This window comes from Puma concolor, chromosome A1 (genome assembly GCF_028749965.1).
Source record: "Puma concolor isolate L17-30 chromosome A1, mPumCon1.1.hap2, whole genome shotgun sequence".
Taxonomy (NCBI): domain Eukaryota; kingdom Metazoa; phylum Chordata; class Mammalia; order Carnivora; family Felidae; genus Puma; species Puma concolor.
Genome location: NC_141667.1, coordinates 66,139,852 through 66,163,256, shown reverse-complemented (window position 1 = coordinate 66,163,256; position 23,405 = coordinate 66,139,852). Strand labels below are relative to the sequence as shown.

At 45.0% G+C, this 23,405-nt stretch overlaps 2 protein-coding genes across 5 annotated transcripts in view; one reads left to right on the top strand and one right to left on the bottom strand.

Annotated features, from left to right (window-relative positions):
• The first annotated feature begins 6,208 nt into the window (after positions 1-6,208).
• Positions 6,209-21,471, top strand: KIAA1191 (KIAA1191 ortholog). 2 transcript variants are annotated; one of them, XM_025924612.2, is made up of 9 exons: positions 6,209-6,418; positions 7,702-7,814; positions 8,101-8,187; positions 11,094-11,272; positions 15,070-15,196; positions 17,334-17,458; positions 19,458-19,564; positions 19,756-19,898; positions 20,033-21,471. In XM_025924612.2, exons 3-9 carry the CDS (start codon positions 8,160-8,162, stop codon positions 20,239-20,241), a joined length of 918 nt encoding a protein of 305 aa, XP_025780397.1. In that variant the 5' UTR covers positions 6,209-6,418; positions 7,702-7,814; positions 8,101-8,159; the 3' UTR covers positions 20,242-21,471. The 2 variants fall into 2 exon arrangements, with proteins under 2 accessions (XP_025780397.1, XP_025780398.1); XM_025924613.2 differs by lacking the exon at positions 8,101-8,187.
• The window catches only part of SIMC1 (SUMO interacting motifs containing 1), an 84,639-nt gene continuing 82,299 nt past the window's right edge, over positions 21,066-23,405 (bottom strand). For all 3 annotated transcript variants that reach the window (XM_086720560.1, XM_086674158.1, XM_086674220.1), the window contains exon 10: positions 21,066-22,426. In XM_086720560.1, the coding sequence (XP_086576686.1) occupies positions 22,164-22,426 (263 nt within the window). In that variant the 3' untranslated portion in view covers positions 21,066-22,163. The remainder of the gene's footprint in view (positions 22,427-23,405) is intronic.

The window sequence follows — 23,405 nt, the reverse complement described above, 5'->3', positions numbered from 1 at the left end:
TCTTTGGCTTCTTAACATTATATTCAGTTTGGGGAACTGCTTCTGTGGTCTCATTAGGAACATATGAGTTTTGTAAAGTTCCTGGGAATAGGTGAATACCCAGGAGGTTCCCTCCTCTCCTCACTCCCACTTACTACTTCTAGGGGCCCCTTCTGTCCTCAAATCCTAGTTAGGAACCATTGTTATATGCAAAGAAAACTGGTCTTGGCTTCAGCATATTGGAAAGGACACAGCATATTGGAAAGATCTGGGCTCAGATTCTGGACCCACTGCTTATTAGGTCTATGACCTTTATCAGTTTACATAACCTCCCTGAACCTGTTTCTTCAACTGTAAAATGGAGGATGATGATTGTGGCAGACACTGTTGGTAGCCTACCTAACAGCCATTCTTCTGTTTTTCTTGCTAACAGAATCCCAATTTTATTTATTTGGCATGCGCCAAGCCCCAGGAGGAGTCACAATTTAAAACAAAGCTAGGGGCACCTGGCTGGCTCAGTTGGAAGAGCAGGCAACTTTTGATCTTGGGGTCATGAGTTTGAGCCCTACATGGGGTGTAGAGATTACTTAAATAAATAAAACTGGAAAAAAAAAAAAGCTAAGCTAACTGAAGCCTTCCAATTCAGTGTTAGTTTAGGTTTAAGTACCTGCCTCAGTTCTGGCGCAGGAGATGTAGGTAAACGATGGCCAGTTTTCTGGGAAATAATTTTCTCCTTTCTTGTAGAAAGTGCTGTCATGGAAGGAAGGTATGCTTTGTGAGCTGGGGTGGCCAGCTCAAACATGAGGTGCAAGCCTGCAATGAAACTCAACTTGCTTGGGGGAGGGGGCAGAATGGGGAAGAAAAGAGCCTGGGTCCTTGATATCATGGAGCTTCCCAACCAATCCTGGGCATACTTTCCTCCATACCCTCTGGTAAGTAAGCAGATATCCTTATGCCATTGTTGAGTTTTTCTCTTGCTTATAGTCCAGTGCATACTGACAGATATAATGATCCTTATGATTGAGGTAGGGCATGTAAAAGTATCTGTGTGCATGATGTAGGCACTGAAAGATGTTAAGTTCCTCTCATACTTTGACCCTTCATCCCATCCTTCTGTTGAACCCCACTCCTGGGTGAACCCAATAAGCCCCTCTCTGTGCCTGCTTCCAGATTGCTAAACTGTGTTTCAGGAGACACACAATGAGGCAGATTGGCACAAACATTTACTCTTGGTGACCACCCTCAACTGGGTCCTCCACACTTTCCAGGTAGTTTCTTCCACTCTCTGGAACAATAATTTTTTCTTTCTTTCTTTCTTTCTTTCTTTCTTTCTTTCTTTCTTTCTTTCTTTCTTTCTTTCTTTCTTTTTCTTTTTCTTTTTTTTTTAAAGTTTATTTATTTTGAGAGAGAGAGAGAGAGAGTAGGAGGGGGGCAGAGAGAGGGAGAGAGATTCCCACACAGGATTCACATTGTCAGTGTGAAGTGCCATGTGGGGCTTGAACTCATGAACTGTGAGATCATGCCCTGAGCTGAAGTCAGACACTTAACATACAGAGCCACCCAAGCACCCCTGAAACAGCAATTTAAAAACTTCATGCTTCTCTTTCTTTGCCCCATACCATGCCTCCCCCTTTCTGCTTGCAAAAGAGACAACCTCATCTTCTACTTCACAGACAACAAAAAAGCCATTAGAGTGGGGCTTGCCAATATTCCTGTGCCAAATCCCTTGAAAACTTCCTCCTCTTCAGTATTAGTCTCCTATATGTCACACGATCTGGCTCACCCCACCCCCCACAGTGACTTTTAGATCTTCTTTGGCCCTAGTCTGTCTTTATTTATTCACCATGTACCACACCAAACATATTCAGATGTACTCACTTCCTATATGAAATATATATTTTTGCTGTAAAAATCTTAAATACTTTTTTTGAGAATTTAATTACTTAGCTGCAGGTAACTTGTCTAATTTGTGATTGGCAATGCTTCCCCCTCCCCTCCCCTCCCCCCGCGTCCCCGCCTTAGGAGCACTAAGGTGCCACTTGGAATTTATTTTAAGGTAAGAAAAATCTAACTCCCAAATTGTTTTCAAATGTAATGCCATTTTTTTTAACATTAAATATTGCCATAAAGGAAGTTGACATAATAATCTGTTGTGCCGTCATTTAACTAAACAATAAGTTTGATTAGGTATGGTTTAAAAACAATTTTGGAGGCAATAATTCTACATTTAGCACTCAAAGATTTTTGTGGGTCCCTGAAAAGCTCAGAGGCCCTAGGTAATTTGCAGAATGCCAGGTGCCCCTTCTTGCTTCTCGGGGCTTTTAAGCCCTCACTCAGTCACATCTTCCACACCTCCCTCTCTGCTTGATTCTTCCCAGCTGCATTTAAATGTACTGATTTCTGCCATCCTGATAAACCCTTCTAGCCTAACAAAACCTGGCCTAACAAAATCACACTAGGACCCACTGCAACTAACCTTTCTAACTGTCCTCTCCCTTCCTCACCAAAGGCTGACTTCAGAATTGTTTACACTATATCTACTTTGAGAGGGCCCCTTATCCTCTGGGCTTTCAGGGAAAAAACAGAACTCCCTACCTTGGCCTGTAAAGCCCAACCTCATAGTCCCTACCCTCAGCTTTACCTTCTCTCAGTTCTTCAGACACAAGCTTTCTCTTACCTTTGAGTCTCTGCCCTTACTGTGGTGCCCCACTTGGAGTACCCTCTTCCACCCACTTCCTTGCTTCTAAACTTGTATCTCTGTGGGCAATCTCCCCTGACATTTCCGAGTCAGTCCTTCTATTACATAGTACCTGGTGCTATTGCTCCAGGACGTTTGATTTGTAGTTATTCATAACCATTCATTTATCGTGTTTCCTCATGTTAGTTTGCTAGGGTTGCCATAAAAAGGACCATACGCTGGGTGGTTTAAACAACAGAAATTTATTTTCTCACAGTTTTGGAGGCTAGAAGTCTAAGATCAAGATGGTGGCAGGCTTGGTGTCTTTTGAGTCCTCTCTCCTTGGCTTGCAGTTAATTGCCTTCTTACTGTATCGTCACATGGCCTTTCCTCTACGTGTGTGCAACCCTGGGGTTTCTTCTACTTACAAGGACACCAGCCTTATTTTAACTAAATTATCCTTTAAAGACTTTACCTCCAAATACTGTTCTGAGTCACTGAGGTTTGGGACCTCAACATGTGACTTTTGGGAGGACACAATTCAGCCCATAACAGACTGTGTCCTTCTCCCCAGTGTATCCCAAGCACTGAGCATGATATCTGACATTAAGTAAGACACAAGAACACATTTTCTATTTAATTAACTGCCCCAGACTGTGTGACATTGGCCTGGTTCCTTCTGTTTTCTGTACCTTAGTTGCACCACCTGTAATATCAGGCTGGACAAACTGGTCGCTAAGGGGAGTCTGACTGTTGACCCAACATCCTTTAATTAATCTCTTCAGTGAAATCTTTCCCCGCCACCACTAGAGGGAGATGCTACTTCTAGTTTTTTTTTTCTCTGTAGGAATGTGCCCTTAACTCTCTTGCCCCAGGGATATTAAAAGTGGAGGAGCTGAGGCCAAGGACAACCTGCAGCCAAACTATCAGCGGGCATTCAAGCCTTGGGCTTGAATTTCAACTCTACCATTTCTTGGCCGGCTGAGGTATCTTTGGCAAGGTCCCCTTGAGAGCGTTCATTTTCTCTGCTGCTGAGTGAGCAATGGAAATGCCTCATCTGTGATGATACGTGGGGCAGGCTTCCAGATAGAGCTCCCAGTCTAGAAACCCCAGAAATGCAAATGCTCCACTTGCTCCCATCTCAGTAAACAAGCTCCTGTCTGCTGATGGGTGGTTGAGAATGTCGGCAAGTCTAAGGAGGAAGGCAGGTAAGCAGAATTTGGTCCTGCGCCCTGCCTCCTCCCCCATGAAGTAGGAATGTAGGATGCTTTGGGGCATCCAGGGTAGATGCAAGAGAGGTCCTGGTCAATTGTAATTTTCGAAGGTCCAAATTTGTTAAAGTATGAAATGCCCAAGGAGGTGCAGAAAGGCAATTCAGAGACAAAAGCACTTATTTATTTATTTATTTATTTATTCATAACATTTATTTTAGAGTGTGTATGTGTGCACGTGTGTGTATGTGCTCTTGCACAAGCAGGAGAGGGGCAGAGAGAGGATCCCAGGGCTCGATATCATGAGATCATAACCTGAGCTGAAATCAAGGGTCAGATGCTTAACCAACTGAGCCACTCAGGTGCCTCCAGAGACAAAAGCATTTAGAAAATTAGTTTCATAGTAAGTGTATGTTGTAAACATACATAAAAAGGCAACCAGTTTCCCTGGTCAGTCACATACAGGGACCCCCGACTGTTGTCTGCCCCCAGACAAGAACCATACAGTCAGACCTCAAAGACAAACTTCTCAATGATGCTGCCACTCTTGGGGAAATAAAGTGGCTGTGTATATAACTGGGAGCAAGCTTGGTTATGAACCAAAACCAGAGTCAGAAAAAAAGCACAAAGGAGGGGATGAAAGGGAACTTCTATTGCTACAAGAAATCCACGCCAGGAGCTGCAAAAGAAGGCCTGAGCTCAAACAGCTTAAAAGGCCCTTCTTGGGCCTGATGGATTCAGTTTTGATTGACTGACTCCTCCTTAGCAATGCAACCATACCCTTTAGAAAAGTAGTTTACTTGCAAATAAGGCTGCTAGGAGACACCAGGCTTTGAAATAATTATATTTTATTTCCCCATGAAGTAGGAATGTAGGATGTTTTGGGGCATCCAGTGTGGATGCAAGAGAGGTCCTGGTCAATTCTAATTTTTGAAGCTCCAAATTTGTTAAAGTATGAAATGCCCAAGGAGGTGCAAAAAGGCAATTCAGAGACAAAATCACTTATTTATTTATTTATTTATTTATTTAATTTATTTATAACATTTATTTTAGAGAGAGAGTGTGTGTGTGTGCACATGTGTGCATGTGCTCTTGCACAAGGAGGAGAGAGGCAGAGAGAGCGGTATAAAAAATACAACACCCATTTAAAGGGGAAAACTCCTTAAGATCGTAAAGGTTGAAAGTTTACAGTCTGGTTTTTTGTGGGAAACAGCAATTTTCTTACATGATATCAACATAATGCCATAGGTTCAGAAATTTGTACCATTAAAGGTCAGGGATAAAGTTGTATTAGAACATCAGAAAAGACTCTAGTTTTAATTTATTTGATGATAAGAACAAACCGATCATTATCACTTATAGAAGGGTGCAAAGTCCTGTTTCTCCCATTTTGACTGAAATGTTCTGTGCGGCCTATCCTCTTAACGGAGGAGGGCAACGTGTCAGCTTTGCTTCTGCAGAATGAAAAAGATTACAGCATATTTTAAAAGTTCCAAATTAACAAATTAACACTTTTAACACACAAACCACACTGCAAGGTAATTGTGCTATTCATAAGCTAATTATAGAATTTATAAAAGACCTGAATTCATTCACAGGTTTGGTAATGGCACTCACGTTTAAAGTCGCGGGAGCAAAGCCTCTCAGGCCTTCTAGTAGGCCCAGCAAACGTCAAATGCAGAAATCTAAATGTGAGACCCACCCCCAACCCTCAGAGCCCTCCTGAGAAGAGCCTTGATGGCAAGCTTTGGACGTGGGGTAGAAACGGAGGTAGATTTTTTCCCCCATCTTCTTTTACTTCCTCAACTTTGTTGTTCTGTCAGATTTGTAAACACTATTAGGAGAAAAAAAGGTCTTCCTTCAGGATGTGAAATTTGAGCTGGCACCTCTCCAAGTATCACTTTCCTTAGTGTAAAAGGGACATGATATTAGGACCGTCTTATGGAGGGGAGAGCAGGTGCGGATAGCTCTTCTCGGTTGTGCTGTTAGTATGAACCCTGCATAACCTATCTATTCCTGGAAGAGGGTTCCGGCTCAGGCTCATTTCCTTAAGTGACTTCTCATCTCTCTGGGCCTCAAAATCACCTCCCTGAAACGGGTTTCAGGGTTTCACTTTGCAATGGCACCTCCATCTTTCTCAGCCCGTCATAGACCAAAGCACAGAATGGTGGTAAAGGGTGGCTTTTCCTCTGGGAACTGGCTAGTTTCACACCTGCAACTGTGGCCCCGCCCCTAACTCGCGGTGCGGCTGAAGTTGTGCGGCCTTCTGGACCGTGGACTACAGTTCCCAGCATGCCCCGAGGGCCTCTCGGGCCAAGTCTCGCGTGATGTGACGAGACCTCGGAAGGCTTTACAGGAAGGCTGCCGGTCGCTGCCGGCCAGTGCTCTTTGGTTGGTGCCTGAGGCCTTCGGTGTCTCCACAGGCACGACGCTGCTCGCACCATGGCTTGGGTCCCGAATGCACCACAGCGTCTCGTGAGACAGGGGTCCTCGGAGCCTCTTTAGTGCCGGAGCTCTGGCCGCAGGCAGCCCCGCGGCGGCGGAAGAACAGGTAACCAGACGGCCCAGGCCTGGCCCTCCTTGGGGCTGTGTCCTGCGGGCATACGGAGGGGCGTGCCTGTGGCCCCTCCACCGAGGCGCTGGCAGAGGGCCTCTCCGTGGCTCGCCCTTGTCCCCTACTCAGGGTCAGAGCTCGGCCCCACAGCCCCTAGCTTCTCTTGCCCCGCCTTCTGGGAGGTTGTCTAGTGGGACGTCTGTCTGATGATCCCCCTGCATCCCCCCACCAGGCCTGGTCTCTGTTTCCTCAGACTGGGCTAGCCCGGGAACCCCACTCCTAGCCCTCACCCCATGCCTCTGCCTTGCCCTGCCCTCGGGGAACCTTCGGCTTGTGCCAGGCCGCGGCCTTAATCTCCTTTTTCTTAGACTCGCGGGGTGGGAGGGGGGTTGGGTCAGACCTGGCCTTTCAAATCCTAGTGGCTTTGTTCTGTATCCTGTGCAGGAGCAGCGTGAACCCTGCGGGGGAGTGCGAATGGGGAAAGGGAAGGGGAAGTGGAAGGGGCTGTATGTGGGTCGGAATGCTTCCTGGACCCGGAAGATGCTGAACTTTGGTTTCTGCGATGTTTTTTAATGAAGAACTAACTAGTTTGTCCTCTGAGCTTTCAGGATAGAGGGTCAGTGCAGCAAGTTGAAAAGCAAATAACTTGGCTTTTTGAGGGCTTTTTTAAAAATATATTTTTTTTAATGTTTATTTTAGAGAGAGAGAGAGAGAGAGTGCAAGCAGTGGAGGGGCGGAGAGAGAGGGAGACACAGAGCCTGAAGCAAGCGCCAGGCTCTGAGCTGTCAGCACAGAACCCCAGGAGGGCCTGGAACTCAAGAGCTGTGAGATCATGAACTGAGCTGAAGTCATATGCTTAACCAACTGAGCCACTCAGGTGCCCCCAAGGGCTTTGTTTTAATTCCCCTGTAAAATGGGTGTGAAACTATCAGCCTTGCAGATGGGCCACTTATCTGTGACAGTGGACAAATCACATATATACATCTCCTGAGTTTTAGTTTCCTTCTTTTAAAATTATAGGGGATAGAAAGTGCCCGCTTTGCAGAGTAGAAAATGCTTATGAATAGAATGTTAATGCTGGCAACAAAGAATGAGTTTAACCATTATGGTAAATAGCTCCTTGCTGTGGGTTAAGTTGTATGGACCCTGGGTCCTAACTTACTTAAAAATGAAATGTTTATAATCACTGTTGCGAGGTTGTGGGGAATACATGAATGTATAGGAAGGTGTTTGGCAGACTCTGAAGGGCTCTACCAATGCTGGTTGTTTGTTATTCGTAGAACCTCTGAAATGGATGGACTCTTCCCAAGCAGCTTTGCTAATTCACAGCAGCTGGACAATGTTCCTCATTAATACCTGTCTGTCAGCATAATCGTCACATCATTTCACTCTGGTAAGGTGACCTTTTCACCACGTGTTAGTGTCTTTGTCATATCACAGGTGTTAAGATCAGCCATTAGTGTGGTGAGACCTTTGACTTTATCCTTTTTTTTTTTTTTTTTTAAGTCATCTTTGGCATGTTTGTATGTTTGTCACCCACCCATTGGCTCTTCAACCAAGGTTGAAGTGTGCTTCAACCTTGTGAACAAGCTGTAAAACTGTGTGCCTGTCAGAAGAACAGGATTGGAGCTATTCTTTCGTGTTCACTGTAAGAAAATGCCCTTTGTTATTTTTATTAGGTGGCAGGCACTCAGCTCCGAATTCTATATAGAAAAAGCACCTGGATCCCAGTCTTTCAATGGCTTCGAGACAACCAGAAGTGCCTGGTAAACTTAATTCTTTTTGATAAAGTTTTGTTTTGCCCTTAATGTTTTAAGCTAGATAGAAACCAATTTTTTTCTCAACCATATATTAATGGTTACTTTCTGCCTCCAGGCAAGTATGTAAACTTAATAGATTGGCATCATTTAAATATTATCTTGCTAACTACCCAGCCAGGGTACAAACCCAAACCCTCACTCCTAAGCGTACAGTCATTTCACTTAAGCATATACCAAATTTGTCACTTTCCTACAGATATCAAATAAGAATTCAGAATAAGTTGTGTAGTTCTAATAGTATGTACCAAAAATGACTGTACCTATCCCCCTTTTTTGAGGGGATGGGGGTGGGCAGAATGGAGGTCTGGGCAAAAAGGCACCAGCCTGATTTAAAGGCAGATTAAATTTGGGCAGTCGTGAAAACCCTCACAGCAACATCTAATGAGTCCTGGGCCTGTGTAGGGCAGTACCTTCTGGGTTACTAAAGTCATTGATCCCTCCTAGGACTGTTTTAGTGGGAAGGACCAGTGATTTTTAATCAGATCTGAATCCCTCAAATTTTGATTCTCAGTAGAGAGATACTGCCTGTCTTTCAAGGTTGCTGTGAAGATTAAATATAACATGTGAAAATGTGAGTTAAAAAATTAGTGATGAATATACATGTACTGCTCAATTTTTTGGTCTCTATCTGTAGGAATATATTTCCTAATAAATTTTAGCTGACTTAGTATTATTTTTAGAAGGGCTGTTGGGATGGCTGCTAAGAGGGGTCTTTAAGATACTTTGAAATTGCTCCCAAATTAGGTGGATTATTAGGAGTCTCCCCCACGTCTCTCGATGTGGATCTGTCTCTGGTCTCTAACATCATCAGTTTGCATTATAGTTTGTCTTTCATCATTGTTGTGATCACATGAATTCCCTGTAACCATCTGGGCTATAGGGTTGCACTCATTAGGTTAAAGTTTGTGGGGAGGATGGAGTGTTGCACATAGAGTGTGAGCACTGGCTTAGATCTATGATGCAGTCCCCACCTTGCTACCTGGGTGTCACTTAAGTTCAGTGCCTCAGTTTCCTGAGCTGGAAAATGGGAAGAATATCTGCTTAATGAGCATTAAGTAAGATGAGGGATGTAACTGCTCAGCAAGGGACGGTATTTGGTAATTATTATTTGCTTGTGTGTTTGTTTTAATTGAGTTAATTCACATGCCGTAAAATTCCCATTCAAAGTGAACAGTTTAGTGGTGATTCGTATATTCCCATGGTTATGCAACCATCCCCACCATTTAATTCCCGAGCGTTTCACCACCCCAAAAAGAAAACCTTGTACCCATTAGCAATCACTTCTCCTCTGTTTCATCCCAGTCCCTGGCAACCATTGATTCTTTATTTCTGTGGATTTGTTAGTAATTATTATTAATGTTAATAATAATGGTAGCTGCTTGTTCCCCTTGCTGTTTAAATGAAGTGTCTTTGCTGGTTTGGGACTTCCTGCCATTGAAGCTGATGTCTTAGAGAGTTATGGTATAATTTTAAGCAGGAAAATGTCATGCTGAAGGTAGGATCTGGACATCAGTTCTGCAGTGAAAGGATTAGCAAACAAACAAAATGAACTTTGCTCCCTGGTCTGGCAGAACTGAGAGTGCCCTTGAAGTAGGGTGCCTGTGTCACAGTGGGACATTCCTTCCGCCAGTGAGTTCAGTGGACAGGAATGGCAGGATCAGCCGGCAGTGCTTTATGAGAGTGGTTGTCAACAATTTCTGTGATGGAAATTGGCTCTGCTGTTTATTTATTTATTTATTTATTTTTTTTTTTTTTAATTTTTTTTTTTTTCAACGTTTATTTATTTTTGGGACAGAGAGAGACAGAGCATGAACGGGGGAAGGGCAGAGAGAGAGGGAGACACAGAATCGGAAACAGGCTCCAGGCTCTGAGCCATCAGCCCAGAGCCTGAGGCGGGGCTCGAACTCACGGACCGCGAGATCGTGACCTGGCTGAAGTCGGACGCTTAACCGACTGCGCCACCCAGGCGCCCCTGGCTCTGCTGTTTAAATCACACAGACTGCTCAAAACTAGAGGTGACTCTGGACAGGAAATGCTTTAATTATATCTTTTTAAAAATATATATACTTTAATGTTTTATTTATTTATTTATTTATTTACTTACTTACTTACTTACTTTGCGGGGGCGGGAGGCGGGAGCCAGAGAGCAAGGGGGACAGAGGATCCGAAGTGGTTCTGCTCTGACAGCAGTGAGCCCGACGTGGGGCGCGAACTCATGAAACGTGAGATCATGACCTGAGCTGAAGTCAGGTGCTTAACCAACTGAGTCACCCAGGTGCCCCTAATTATTTCTTATCATGGCACTCTTGTTTTCTTTGGTAGAGTAGGTAAAGAAGGCAGAAGATTTGCAGTTGTGCCCCAGCTGGCTACTTTCTGTATGAGCTTTGCCAAATCACTTTACCTGTAGGCCTTAGTTTCGTTATCTATAAAATGGGAACAAGAACTGCATATCTTTAGTCCTACATGAGTTGAGAGCCTTGGCTTTGCCGTTGGGTGGCTTCTGTGGCATAAAGAACATAGCTTCAAAATCAGGCTTGGGTTTTGATTTGATTCCAAACTGTACTTTGAAGGTGTATGACCTTACTCAGGTAATTTTAAATTGAAGTTTGTTTTTCTGCTCCATAAAAATGGATTAGAGCTTCTGGATGGGTAAAGTGGAGAATTCAAAGCATCAGGCATAAAGGAAGGATTTAGTACTATTACCTTTCCTTGAATGGATTAGCTATTCCAGAACAAGCTATTGCTCTGTCCCAGAAGGAGAGTGTTTCAGAGCTTTCCTGCCTAAAGATTAATTTAAAGATACTATTATGTTCAGCTGCTGAACTCATCCTGACAGGTATCTCTGTTCTTAGCTCTAGAGCCTAGTGGGCCTCTAGGCAAGATGTCCCTGCCCATCGGGATGTACCGCCGGGCATTCAGCTATGATGATGCCCTCGAGGACCCTACACCCATGACTCCTCCTCCATCGGACATGGGCAGCATCCCCTGGAAGCCAGTGATTCCAGAGCGCAAGTATCAGCACCTCGCCAAGGTATCTGACTCCACTGACTGCTTCTGGCAAGCCCAACCTTTTCGTTTTCCTTCGTCTGCTCCAGAAGCCTTCAGTGGCTCTTGGCACCCTTTGAATTGGGTAGCCCCCAGTATGTTCTCAGTGCCTCAGCTGGAGTTGGTGGGCCTTCTTTTTTTTTATGAATTCAAACTAGAATGGCTGTGTCTTCTCTTACCTGAGACTCTGCTGTGTCATCTCCCCGCCCCGTGATCCGACCATGCAAATTATTTAAGATTTCTTGCACTTGATGGGTATCTTATGCCTCTAAGTCTTTGCATCACACTGCTGGGATGTTTACAGTCCCTGTCCCGTTTACAGCCCCCGTCCTGTTCTCCCACCCCTCCTCCTACTTCAGCTGCACGATACATCTTAGCTCAGACATCTCTTCTGGGAGGGTTTTCCTCCATCCTGCTGCCCTTTGAGCTCTCTGCTGTGCCCCTGTCATAAACTTTACGTGATTTTTATCACCTTCCATGAGGTTCTTGAGGGCAGGGGCCATGTCCACTTTGATACTCCCATCTGCAGTATTTAGCAGAGGACCTGGCGTGAAGTAGATTTCCAAAAAAAGTTTTCATTGAGTGTTTAGGAGAAAAAATGGCTCTTTCCTGAACACATGCTGTGCTTTTCCTCATGCGGTTCCTCCTGCCTCAGATGCCTCTTCCCATCGCTATCCTCCGTAAAGGCGCCTCCTTCCTAAGGCTCACCTGTCACACACACACACACACACACACACACACACACACACACGCACATAACCCCACACACACCTCGTTGCACCTTGATCTGCTCTCCAGCCCTTTTGTGTAGTTTGGCTTCATAGGTTCTCACATGCTTGTTATAGACCTGTTTCCTGACTGCAGGGGCTGCGTCTCCCTCGCTTCTGACTCTCCAGCCATCAAGAACCCAAGAAAGGTGGTACTGTTGCCCGAATAAACTAGGCCTGCCAAGTTCACATGAGGCCATTTAACCTGCAGCTAGTTTCACTGAACTTTGAGCTGTGTGATAGCTCAGGGCCTGGCATGAAGTGCACAGTACGCATCTGCTTAAGCAGACCTGGGTGAGAATCCCGTAAAGGTCTATGTACTAGCAATGACCTTGGGAACACAGCTTCATCCCCGAGTCACAGTGTCTTCATCTGAGAGATGAGAATACTTTATGTCATGGAGGTGTTGTGGGGGATCAAATCAAAGAAGATTAAGAGGCTTGACACGTTAGGTGTGTATCTGCTCCTGTGACTCCTGGCTTAACTTTCACTGGGTAGAGCTGTATTTGATCGTTCCTTTCCGATGAGGCCGCCAGCCCACCCCCTCCCACAGGAAGCTCTCAAAATAGGGAGCTCCGGTCTACAAAAGCATCCCCTGCAGCTCTGAGGGGAACTCCCTGGATCAGTTATCTACTGAAATCTGACCCAGTCATTTGTGAAGGAGAAAACATTTAGTCTAGAAAGCACAAGAGCGCCAGGGGGAAAGGGCCTGGCAGCCTGGCCTCAAGGCCAGAGCAGCACACTCGGGGGACAAGGGCAGAAAATGGGTCTGGCTTCTGATGGTGCTTTGAAGGGCCACACCCTTTCCGTCCTAAAGGCTGCTGCTTACTCCACTGGGCAAGGGATGGGCTCCCAGTTTTGTATCCTGCCCCAGCTGGAAAAGTTGACAGTTTGGAACAACTGTTCTCTCAAAAGAAAGCTTGATTTGACTCATTACATGCATTCTCTCATTTGTCCTGACTCCCCGTGTCCAAACAGTCAACCACGCTCCAAGTGAGGAAGTAGAGGTCCCTTTTAGTCAAATAGGGTTACAGCTAAAAGCTAGAAATCCCATTTTGTAACAGGGATGCAGCATTTCAGTACTTTCTTCTGCTCTCCTCCTTTTGGACCATCTTTCTCCTCAATTCTTTTGGAGAAGCAGAGAACAAAGAATAAACCCAATTCTCTTCTTCCTGGTAGTCCTGAGCATGGTGTCTAGATTACAGAAGGTGGCATGTCTCAGCTTTCTCATGTTAAAGGTTAGGAGCTAGCTAGCTCGCTAGCTATTTATTTATTTATTTATTTATTTATTTATTTATTTATTTAATTGTCAAGTTAGCTAACATACAGCATATACAGTGTACTCTTGGCTTTGGGAGTAGATTCCCATGATTCATCGCTTACATACAGCACTCAGTGCTCATTCCAACAAGTGCCCTCCTCAGTGCCCATCACCCATTTTCCCCAGCTCCCCCGTCCCCATTTTTGATTTGTTTTAAAGACCGTTACTTGAACCTTTAGAGCAGTAGGCATCAAACTGTGGTCCTGGGCGCTCGCGGCATTAGCATCACCTGGGAATTTGTTAGAAACATGATTTTTTTTTTTAATGCTTATTTACTTTTTGAGAGAGAGACCCACACAGACAGACAGAGACAGAGTGCAAGCAGGAGACAGGCAGAGAGAAAGAGAGGGAGACCCAGAATCCAAAGCAGGCTCTAGGCTCTCAGCTGTCAGCACTCGTGTAGGGCTCGAACTCATGAACCGTGAGATCATGACCTGAGCTGAAATCAAGACTTGGATGTTTAACCTGACTGAGCCACCCAGGCGCTCCAGAAACATGAATTCTTGAGAGCCCCCCCATGCCTCTCCCCAAACTCGTTGAATCAGCTCTGGGATGGGCCCAGCAATCTTTTTTAAATTTTTTTTTTTTTTTCTTTTCAACGTTTTTATTTATTTTTGGGATAGAGAGAGACAGAGCATGAACAGGGGAGGGGCAGAGAGAGAGGGAGACACAGAATCGGAAACAGGCTCCAGGCTCCGAGCCATCAGCCCAGAGCCCGACGCGGGGCTCGAACTCACGGACCGCGAGATCGTGACCTGGCTGAAGTCGGACGCTTAACCGACTGCGCCACCCAGGCGCCCCTTAGCAATCTTTATTTAACAAGTCCTCCATGGGATTTTGATGCTCAGCAAAGTTTGAGAACCACTTAGCAAATGTAGTGATTAAACAAAAGCCAGCATAGTGACTGGGACATGGTCAGGGCTTAGTAATGTTTCTCCTGCATTCTTAGGGACACAATCGTATAGTATATTATACAGAGGCTGGGAAGGTAGAAGACCTCAAATCTTCAAATTCTGGCTTTCTCACTTTTATTTATTTTTTTTAATTTTTTTTTTTTTTTCAACGTTTATTTATTTTTGGGACAGAGAGAGACAGAGCATGAACGGGGGAGGGGCAGAGAGAGAGGGAGACACAGAATCGGAAACAGGCTCCAGGCTCCGAGCCATCAGCCCAGAGCCCGACGCGGGGCTCGAACTCACGGACCGTGAGATCGTGACCTGGCTGAAGTCGGACGCTTAACCGACTGCGCCACCCAGGCGCCCCTTATTTATTTTTTTTAAAGTTTATTTATTGAGAGAGAGCATGAGCATGCACAAGCAGGGGAGGGGCAGAGAGGGAGGGAGAGAGAGAATCCCGGTGGGCTCTGCGCGGTCAGTGCAAAGCCCGATGCAGGGCTTGAACTCAGGAACCGTGAGATTGTGACCTGAGCCAAAGTCAAGAGATGCTTAACTGACTGAGCCACCCAGGCGCCCCCAGCTTTCCCACTTTTATAAACTCAGACTATTCATATAATGTCTTTGTGTGTTTTCACTGTGGATAATACATACGTAATTGGGTGGAGATAACCAACCCCCTTTCAGATATTTCCTTACCTGTCAGGTGAAAGGTATTTGGGTAACTTCTTCCCCAAAGGAGTAAGTTTAGGTGTGTGACTCCCCTGCCCTGCTCAAGCTCCTCCTTACCTTTCTTGAACAGGCGGAGGAAGGGGAGGCCAGTGTCTCCTCCCCTGCCATGACCATGTCATCGGCCACTGACAGTGTGGACAAGGCCCCTGTGGTGAAGGCTAAAGCTACTCATGTCATCATGAATTCTCTGATCACAAGTAAGCACTTTTCATCCTCAGAATAGAATGAAGTAGGGGCGGGGAGAGTTTGGGCTTCCTACAAGCTAGCTGTGGGGGATACTGCAAACTCCCATGCCTTAGCATGGCATGTCCTGACCGTGCCTGGCCCTTGTCAGCTTGGCTGCTGAGGCGTCGGTACTGACGATCATTTAAATGGAAGGTTTGCCAAATATTGAGCATCTCAGTTGATTTGGGTGCATCCCTGCTGATCTGCTGATGCAATCTGATTTTCCCATATCCATTAGTGTGGCGTCAGGCCAGTTAGTTAACTCTCGAGACTGTTTCCCTCTCCGTGAAATGAGGCAGCTGGTTGGTGGGCTGAGGGGAGGTGTAGCTGGCCCCAGTGCTCAGTGGCTGGGAGCTGCTGCTGCTGTGGCTGTCTCAGGCCGTCCTGGAGATGGTGACACGCTGAGGCATCTCCCACCTGCCCTGTGCTACTACTACTTCTTGTTTTTAATTGAGAGGCTCAAAGTTGTTTCTCTTCCTGGACCTGAGGCAAGTTTGGTGCCTCAGACATCTTTATCGTCTTAGGAATGTGTGGTTTGTGGGTCTAATGAGACCAGAAATGAGAGCTAGCTTTTTTTTTTTTTTTCTTCTTTCCCTTTTAAAACCTTGTAACAAATTAACTAAACTTTTGGTTCTGAGGGCCCTTCTAGTTGCTGTGGGAAGTTAATTAACATCTCTTAGATCCACAGCTCTGCTGGTCAGCAGCAGCTCTGCCGAGCACACAGAGCTCCTTGGTTGGCTCCGCTTTGAAGTTGGAAGTTTTTGTTTACCTGCTCCAGGAGGGCATCCACTTGTCTCGGGCAGTTCTTGGAGAATTCACCTAAGAACCCAAAGTCCAAACTCCTCCTTGGACTTTTATTTTTATTCCTACATAAAGGCACTGTTTGAATCAGCAACTACCACTTGTATTTTACCAGCTTGAGAAGGTATCGTGGCAGGCGTTAGAAAAGCTTAGGCATTGTCTTAGCACAGTATTAACTTCTTTATTGATGATCCCATTTCTCACCAGTGCAGAATGTTGTTAACAGCCCAGTGTGCTCCTGTCACTCAGATACTTGTTTGGTTTAGTCACTTCCACTTTTGAGCAAGTTTTTATGTAATCACAGGTATAGACATACCATTCTGTTTTGCCCAACTAATAATGCCATGAACTTTGCTATTGTTCTAGTCTTAAATTTAAAAAAAGCAACAAAAAACCCTCTGCATTTAAAATCCTGGTGTTAGTGAAGTGTAATTCATTAAATCCTTTCCTGCTTTTAAAATTTTCAGGTGGCCACCTGGCAAAATTGGAAAACATTTTTATGCATTTGTTTTCCTTTTGCTTCTATTTCTGATGATAATAAAATAGTTCCTTAGAAGGGGAATGGCTAACTCATAAAGGACATCTGGTGTCTAGGCTTTTGGTCCCCAGCTGCCACATTCCTGTATGAAGGGGTGTGTTTTGTAGTGTGTGTACAGATGAAGCAAAAATGCAGCTGTCAGTCATACCGCAGATTAACTGACTTACTGATGAGATAAACGGGTCAGACTGACCTAACACTGAGTCTGCCTGTGTCTTCTGCCGGGTACCGTGATGGCTGATCTCACACTTGAGACACGTGGGATCAGCAGACCTTGGCTAGGTCAAAGCATGTTCTCTGTGGTTTGGATCTACTTGGGACCTTGCTGCCACCCGGCCTAAATGCAGCCCGTTTCTCTTTGGTAGAGGTCTCTGTGGGAGTAACGAGGGTGGGGAGTCTGGGGAAGCTCCATGCTTGGAGAACTTGCACCACTTCTGAATGTCAGCTGCCTTCTCCATGTTGCATTTCTAAACACAAAAAAACCGTCAGTGCACAAATGAAGGTAAGGAGTGTTTCCCTGCAGGTGATCCGGCCGTCCCTTTAGGAGTAACCTATTTTAGTTTGGTGTGAGGGAAGGCTTCCTTCTGGTTAGAGAACTTTTGTATGAGGTTCAGCATTGCTGCCGTGATGCCCGTCTGGGGGACCCCTCCTCCTCAGATGGTCAGTGTGGTCTCTTGCTTCTGGGGAGAACAGCGGACATCTGTGTAGATCTCCCCCAGTTTGTGGTGGGCGAGGGGGATGGGCATGACCATCATCTCCTCTGTTCCCAGAACAGACCCAGGAGAGCATTCAGCGTTTTGAGCAACAGGCAGGGCTGAGAGATGCTGGCTACACACCCCACAAGGGCCTTACCACCGAGGAGACCAAGTACCTGCGAGTGGCAGAAGCACTCCACGTAAGCTCGTCTCTTAGGAACGTTAAGAAAGCCCTCCTCACTCATAGCTCGAGATGTGGCTGTGTGGCTTACAAGTTACCAGCGCAGCCAGCCGGGGGTTGTGGAGAGCAGTGGACAGAATTGGGTGAGCGTTTCAGAACTGGTTTAGTCCCACCCGTGGTGGCACTTTCTGGTTGAGAGCTCCAGAACTCTCAGCCTCTGGTTTCTGCTTATCCATCTGTAAAGTGGGGGTATCTGCCTTGTTGCCTTCTGGTCAGGGGGATCAGATGAGACTCTGAGCTTACACACATGATGTGTGTGAGCACGTTATGAACAATGGAGCGGGTACTTTGTGTACCAGAGTGACACTTTGAGGGAGAGAAGAGAATCAGACAGTCTCAACAGTTTAGCGGGAAAGGAACGTTATGCTCTATGTTTAATTTATTTTTAAAATTTTATTTATTTTGAGAGAGACAGTGAGTATGAGCGAGAGGCAGAGAGAAAGAATCCCAATTAGGCTCTGCACTGTCAGCACGGAGCCCGATGTGGGGCTCAAACCCACAAACTGAAATCATGACCTGAGCTGAAATCAAGAGTCAGACACTTAACCGACTGAGTCATCCAGGCTCCCCTAGTTTTTAAAATAGTAAAATCACAGGTAGAATTGAAATGTTTTTGCCCTTTCATTTCTAAAATTGGAATGAATGAAGAATAATTTTTGATGAGGTTAATAACTAATTGTATGAATGACATAGTTTCAAGGGATTTTCTGCCGGGGACTACTAGGTGGCACTTAATAGTGCTTTGTGATCTATGAAGCACTTGGATTCACTTAGTCTTTGTACTAATCCTTGGAGGTAGATACTGTTCTCCATATTTTATAAATGAAGAGACTGAGGCCCAAGGTCATATATGTAACCAGTCACAGTACTAGAACTCAAAATCTCCTGATTCCCTATTTCCCGGTGTTTTTCCCCCCATATTCCAAAGTTGTCTGGGAATCTGGTTCCTTAAGGGGTCATAAGAGGATCATGATGCACAGTATATGGTACTGGTGGCTTGTGGGTAAGGATATAGGACATTGTGGACTGTTTGCGTTTTGCAGTGAGCATCCCAGATGATTCTTTGCACCCTGAGTTTAGAAACCACTGCTGTAGGGCGTCAGGGTTGGGTTGGTGGCTCATTTAATCTCTCAGACGAGGCAGATAATTCTGGAGAGGGGCACTGTCCGTCTTTGAGAACTTTCCAGGATAGGTGTCAGTCAGAATTCCAGTTGAGCATTTTTTCCAGTTGGCTGGCCCATTTTCTGCATCTTGGCCACAGGAGTAGAACGTGAGGATGGCTGAAATGCCAGCTTACATAAATTGACATGTTGAGTGTGGGAGAACATTTAGACATGCTCATTTGTTTGGAATGTAGCTTGGGCTTGCTAGATAATGGCGCACAGAGACCGTGGTGGTGGAGCGGGCCTTGATCTAGAAGAACTGAAAAGTAGACTTGTCTCTCCCCTCCGAGACGGCTAGTCTGCATGTTAGGAACCCAGAGTGACTTTCCCCAGTGAAGGGAAAGGGGCAGGCTCCACATAAAAGCATTTAGCTGGAGAGGAGTAGCATGCCTGAGTCTTGGCTTTGAGACACCGGGAATGGCAGGGCTTGTACCCGGTAGAAGCAGCATGAGTGTTCAAGGGCCTCCTTAAAAGGCTGAAAAGGCCTATAGCTTGTGTTCTGGTTTTTCACTTGCTGGCAAGTGGGAAAATTATTTCTCTGAAAGCAAAAGCTCTATTGCGGTATTTAATACAGAACTATTTGAGATATGTTGTAGAATGAATACATTCTCCTAAAGATGGAATTCTGTCTAGTACGGCAAAATCAAATATCTGTTCTATAATCAAAATTATTCTACGTATTAATGTTTTTCCTTTTGCCTGAGGTTAAAGTGTGAACCAAGTTATTTATACCCAAACTAGCTGTTTTGTATTTGCTGTCATTTAAAAAAAGTCCCTTCTCACCCATCTGAACAGAAATTAAAGCTACAGAGTGGAGAGATAACAAGAGAAGAGAAGCAGCCGGCCTCAGCCCAGTCCACCCCCAGCAGCACCCCGCACTCCTCCCCTAAGCAGAAGTCCAGGTGAGCCCTTGCTGGGAGCCTTTCGTGCTGCATCGTGCTTCCAGGAAGCTAGTGCTGCATGTGAAATTGGAGCTTAAGCCTGTGGTTTCAGAGGGAGCCGGGGGAGCTGACAGTTCTAGTCTTTTGGCATGAGGCGCTTCTAGAGGTGTCAGAAGGGGATATAAGGATATGCTTTATTCTTTCTCTTCCAGAGGCTGGTTCACTTCTGGTTCTTCCACAGCCTTACCTGGCCCAAATCCTGGCCCCATGGATTCTGCAAGTGGGGACAAGGACAGAAACTTGGCAGATAAATGGAGCCTCTTTGGACCAAGATCCCTCCAGAAGTCTGATTCAGGTAAGGCAGCTCCTTCAAAAAAAACCAAAAACCAAAAACAAACAAAAAAAAACCCATGTGGATGGCATTTTACCATGTATATTGGGAGCTGCTACTAATTTTGAAATAATTTACTTTTTGGTTTACTTCCATAGGAGGTTTTGCCACCCAGGCTTACAGAGGAGCCCAGAAACCTTCTCCGATGGAACTGATCCGTGCCCAGGCCACCCGCATGGCTGAAGATCCAGCAACCTTCAAGCCACCCAAGATGGACATCCCAGTGGTGGAAGGGAAGAAACAACCGCCACGGACCCACAATCTCAAACCCCGTGACTTAAATGTGCTCACACCCACTGGCTTCTAGAGCTCTTTGTATTCCAGGGACTCTGGATAGAGGATATCTTGTATCCAATTCTCTTTTTACCTTGGCTTTGACATAGGAAAGGTTTCTTTTTTTTTTTTTTAACCTCTTAAACCGAGGCTAGAGCTGGAGATATAATTGGGTTTTGAGGAATGTTAGTGCAAAGCTTATCCTTGTGTGGAAGAAGCCATTTTGTATGGTTTAAAGTTAAATCCCAGCAGTGATGTATGGGGGACCTCATTACCCATTTTTGTATCATTTACCTTAGACAAGAACTTTGATCACTGCTTACTAGGTAAATAATGTTTGTGTTGGTCCAGAACTGAGGCTTCTTGATGTCTTTACCACTATCAACACGTGTGCATGGAGAAACCATGAAATAGATGTATTCACGAGCTAGTTTAGACTTTGGCCCTCTTGACTAGTGTACTTCTGTGTGTTCCAGCCTTGTCCGTGGGGCACCTGAGATCTATTTGAGCCAGACTCGGCAGGGACCCCTCTCCCTATGCTGAAACCAGAGTGTCCTTGCCTTTTGGTAGGCCTTACGGATCATGTCATCTTGCAGCCACTCATCGCCGGAGCGCCTCTTTGGCCAGTGCTGTTGGAGGGATGCTTCTCTTACGTGTCACAGAGCAAACACTAGTCTTGCATATCCTTTTTTGTGCTTTGAAAATGAGAGTAACTCACAATTCGGTTGAAAACTTCCTAAGGGAGGAAATTTAGTGTACTGGTTTGGTATAGATAAATGGATGTTAAACTTTTTTAGTATGGAAGGTGGTACCTACATTTAGATTATAGTCATTGAGGTTCATGTGAAACCAGTGTCACCCTATTTTGAATTTTTTTTTTTCCATTTTGATTTTCTTGTTCAGGCGAAGCATAAAACTTTTTTTTTTTTTTCTGAGAGGTAGAAGAATTTAAAAATTTTCTATATGAAATCATTGTCCCCCACAAAGAGCTGCATACTTTTATAAATATGTAAGTTACTGAAGAACATTTATTTTTCCTCTCACCATGTATATGTTCAGTCATTGTGCTAAACACAGTCTCAAATTCCCACTGTTTTATTTTGGATAGTGTCCTGTCTACATAAGGACCCGGCTGACCTTTCCATAGAGAAGCCCTGGAGTCTAAAATGATCAGAATAATTAATTTATTTGTGTCTTCTGTTCTATATGCTTGTATTTCTTATTTGTTTTGACAATAAAAATCCTTAGTGCTTTCTCAAACGTGGATAGCTTTTTTTTGTTTGTTTTTTTTGGGTTTTTTTGGTCCTTTTGAGAGTTGTTATTACATTCTGCCTACTCGCAGTCATAGAACCTAAGCATGGTAAACTTGGTATTTTGAAAAACCAGTGCCTTTTTATTGTATCCTTTTAACATCAAATTATTTGTAACACATTCAATCCTTTTGTTTCTGCCTCCCCCCCCCCCCCCCCATACATTAGATCTTAACAGACTGGCCACAAAGTCAAATTCATAGGCAACATAACAGCTCTAAAATAGGATGTTTGTGTTCCATCAGGGAGAAATGAGTAGATCTTTCTTTTTCGAAACAGGTTATCAGTACCTTGAATGACATACGTTGATGTCCAGAATTTGTTCAGCAGAGGGATTCTTTTTTCACATATTGAGTGGAAATGGTAAACACATAGTGCATATAGTATTACCTGTTTCAAAAAAGGTATAAATAATTTATTAAAAAATATATACACCTTGTATATTTAAGCCATATTTGAGAACAGGCTAGGATAGAATATCAAAAAAAGATATTTACTAAAGAGTTAGAAAGTCATTATAACCTACAGATAAATAGATAGGTTTGGTCCTCTAAGATTTTTAACTACTTCAGATACTTTTAGAACTTCCAAGTAGTTGGAGATAGAGTTCGGGAGGTATTCTTGGTGTTCAGTGCATAGAAACACCTCAGGGGCTGCTCCAGTTCTTTGGAGGAGGCTCTGCATCAGGGTTCAAGTCGGCGGCATAGAAGAGCAGGAGCTTCAACAAGTGCACCTTGTCTTGGAGCTGCGGCACGAGCGGCTCCCCCAGCATCTGGACCAGGCGGCTGCGGAAGGCCTCGATCTGCTTCTCCACGTCCACCACCGTGATGTCATCCCCCTGCTGGGGCTTGGGCTTAATCCTTTTGATGATTAAGTCTTTTCGATCAATCACTGAACTCCGTAAGTGCTCTGCAAGAGGGAAAAAGTCCACTGAACTGTTCTGAACTGCTTTTAACTCCCCTTTATGGTTTAAGATGAAGTGCAATTTTAGCAGGTAGGGTCTGGGCAGAGACTGGTTACTGGGGTACGACTCAAAGGCTATTTGAGGAACTGTGGTAACTCCATTTTTTTTAAAGTTGCTTATTTTTAATTATTTATTTTTGAAAGAGAGAGAGACAGAGCGTGAGTGATGGAGGGGCAGAGAGTGAGAGAGACACAGAATCCGAAGAAAACTTCAGGCTCTGAGCTGTCAGCACAGAGCCCGATGCGGGGCTCGAACCCGTGGGGCTGGAACCCATGGACCATGAGATCATGACCTGAGTTGAAGTCAGATGCTTCATCGACTGAGCCATTCAGGCACCCCTTTTTAAGTCTGAGAGAGAGCGAGCCAGCACGGGGAGGGGCGCAGAGAGAATCTTAAGCAGGCTCCACATTCAGCACAGATCCTGATATGGGGTCTCGATCCCACAACCCTGTGGATCATGACCTGAGCCAAAACCAAGAGACGGATGCTCAACCGACTGCACCACCCAGGCGCCCCTACATGAAGAATTATGATGGTGCAACTTACTCTCAACTCAAGTATTTAGGTGGATCAACAGATAAACCAAATGTGGCAAAATGTTAATAGCTACTAAATCAACATATAAGGTAAATGGGTGTTCATTGAACCTCTCTTTCAACCCTTCTGTAGGTCCAAAAATAAAAACATTAGGGAAAAGTAAAAGAGGTTATAAAGGTGGGTCATCCCAATGCACAGATCAGCCCCAATAGGATTCTGGAAGCCCGTGGAGCTCAGGCAAAGCAGCACAGGTCAGGCTAAGGCAAATGGATCAAAGAGAGCTCCGAGGACTTGCGGACTCCCAGATGCACCAGTGTGCACTAACTAGAGCATCATTTTCTCGATCTCATTTGTGAAAAGGGGATAATGGCACCTCTGCCAGCAGGG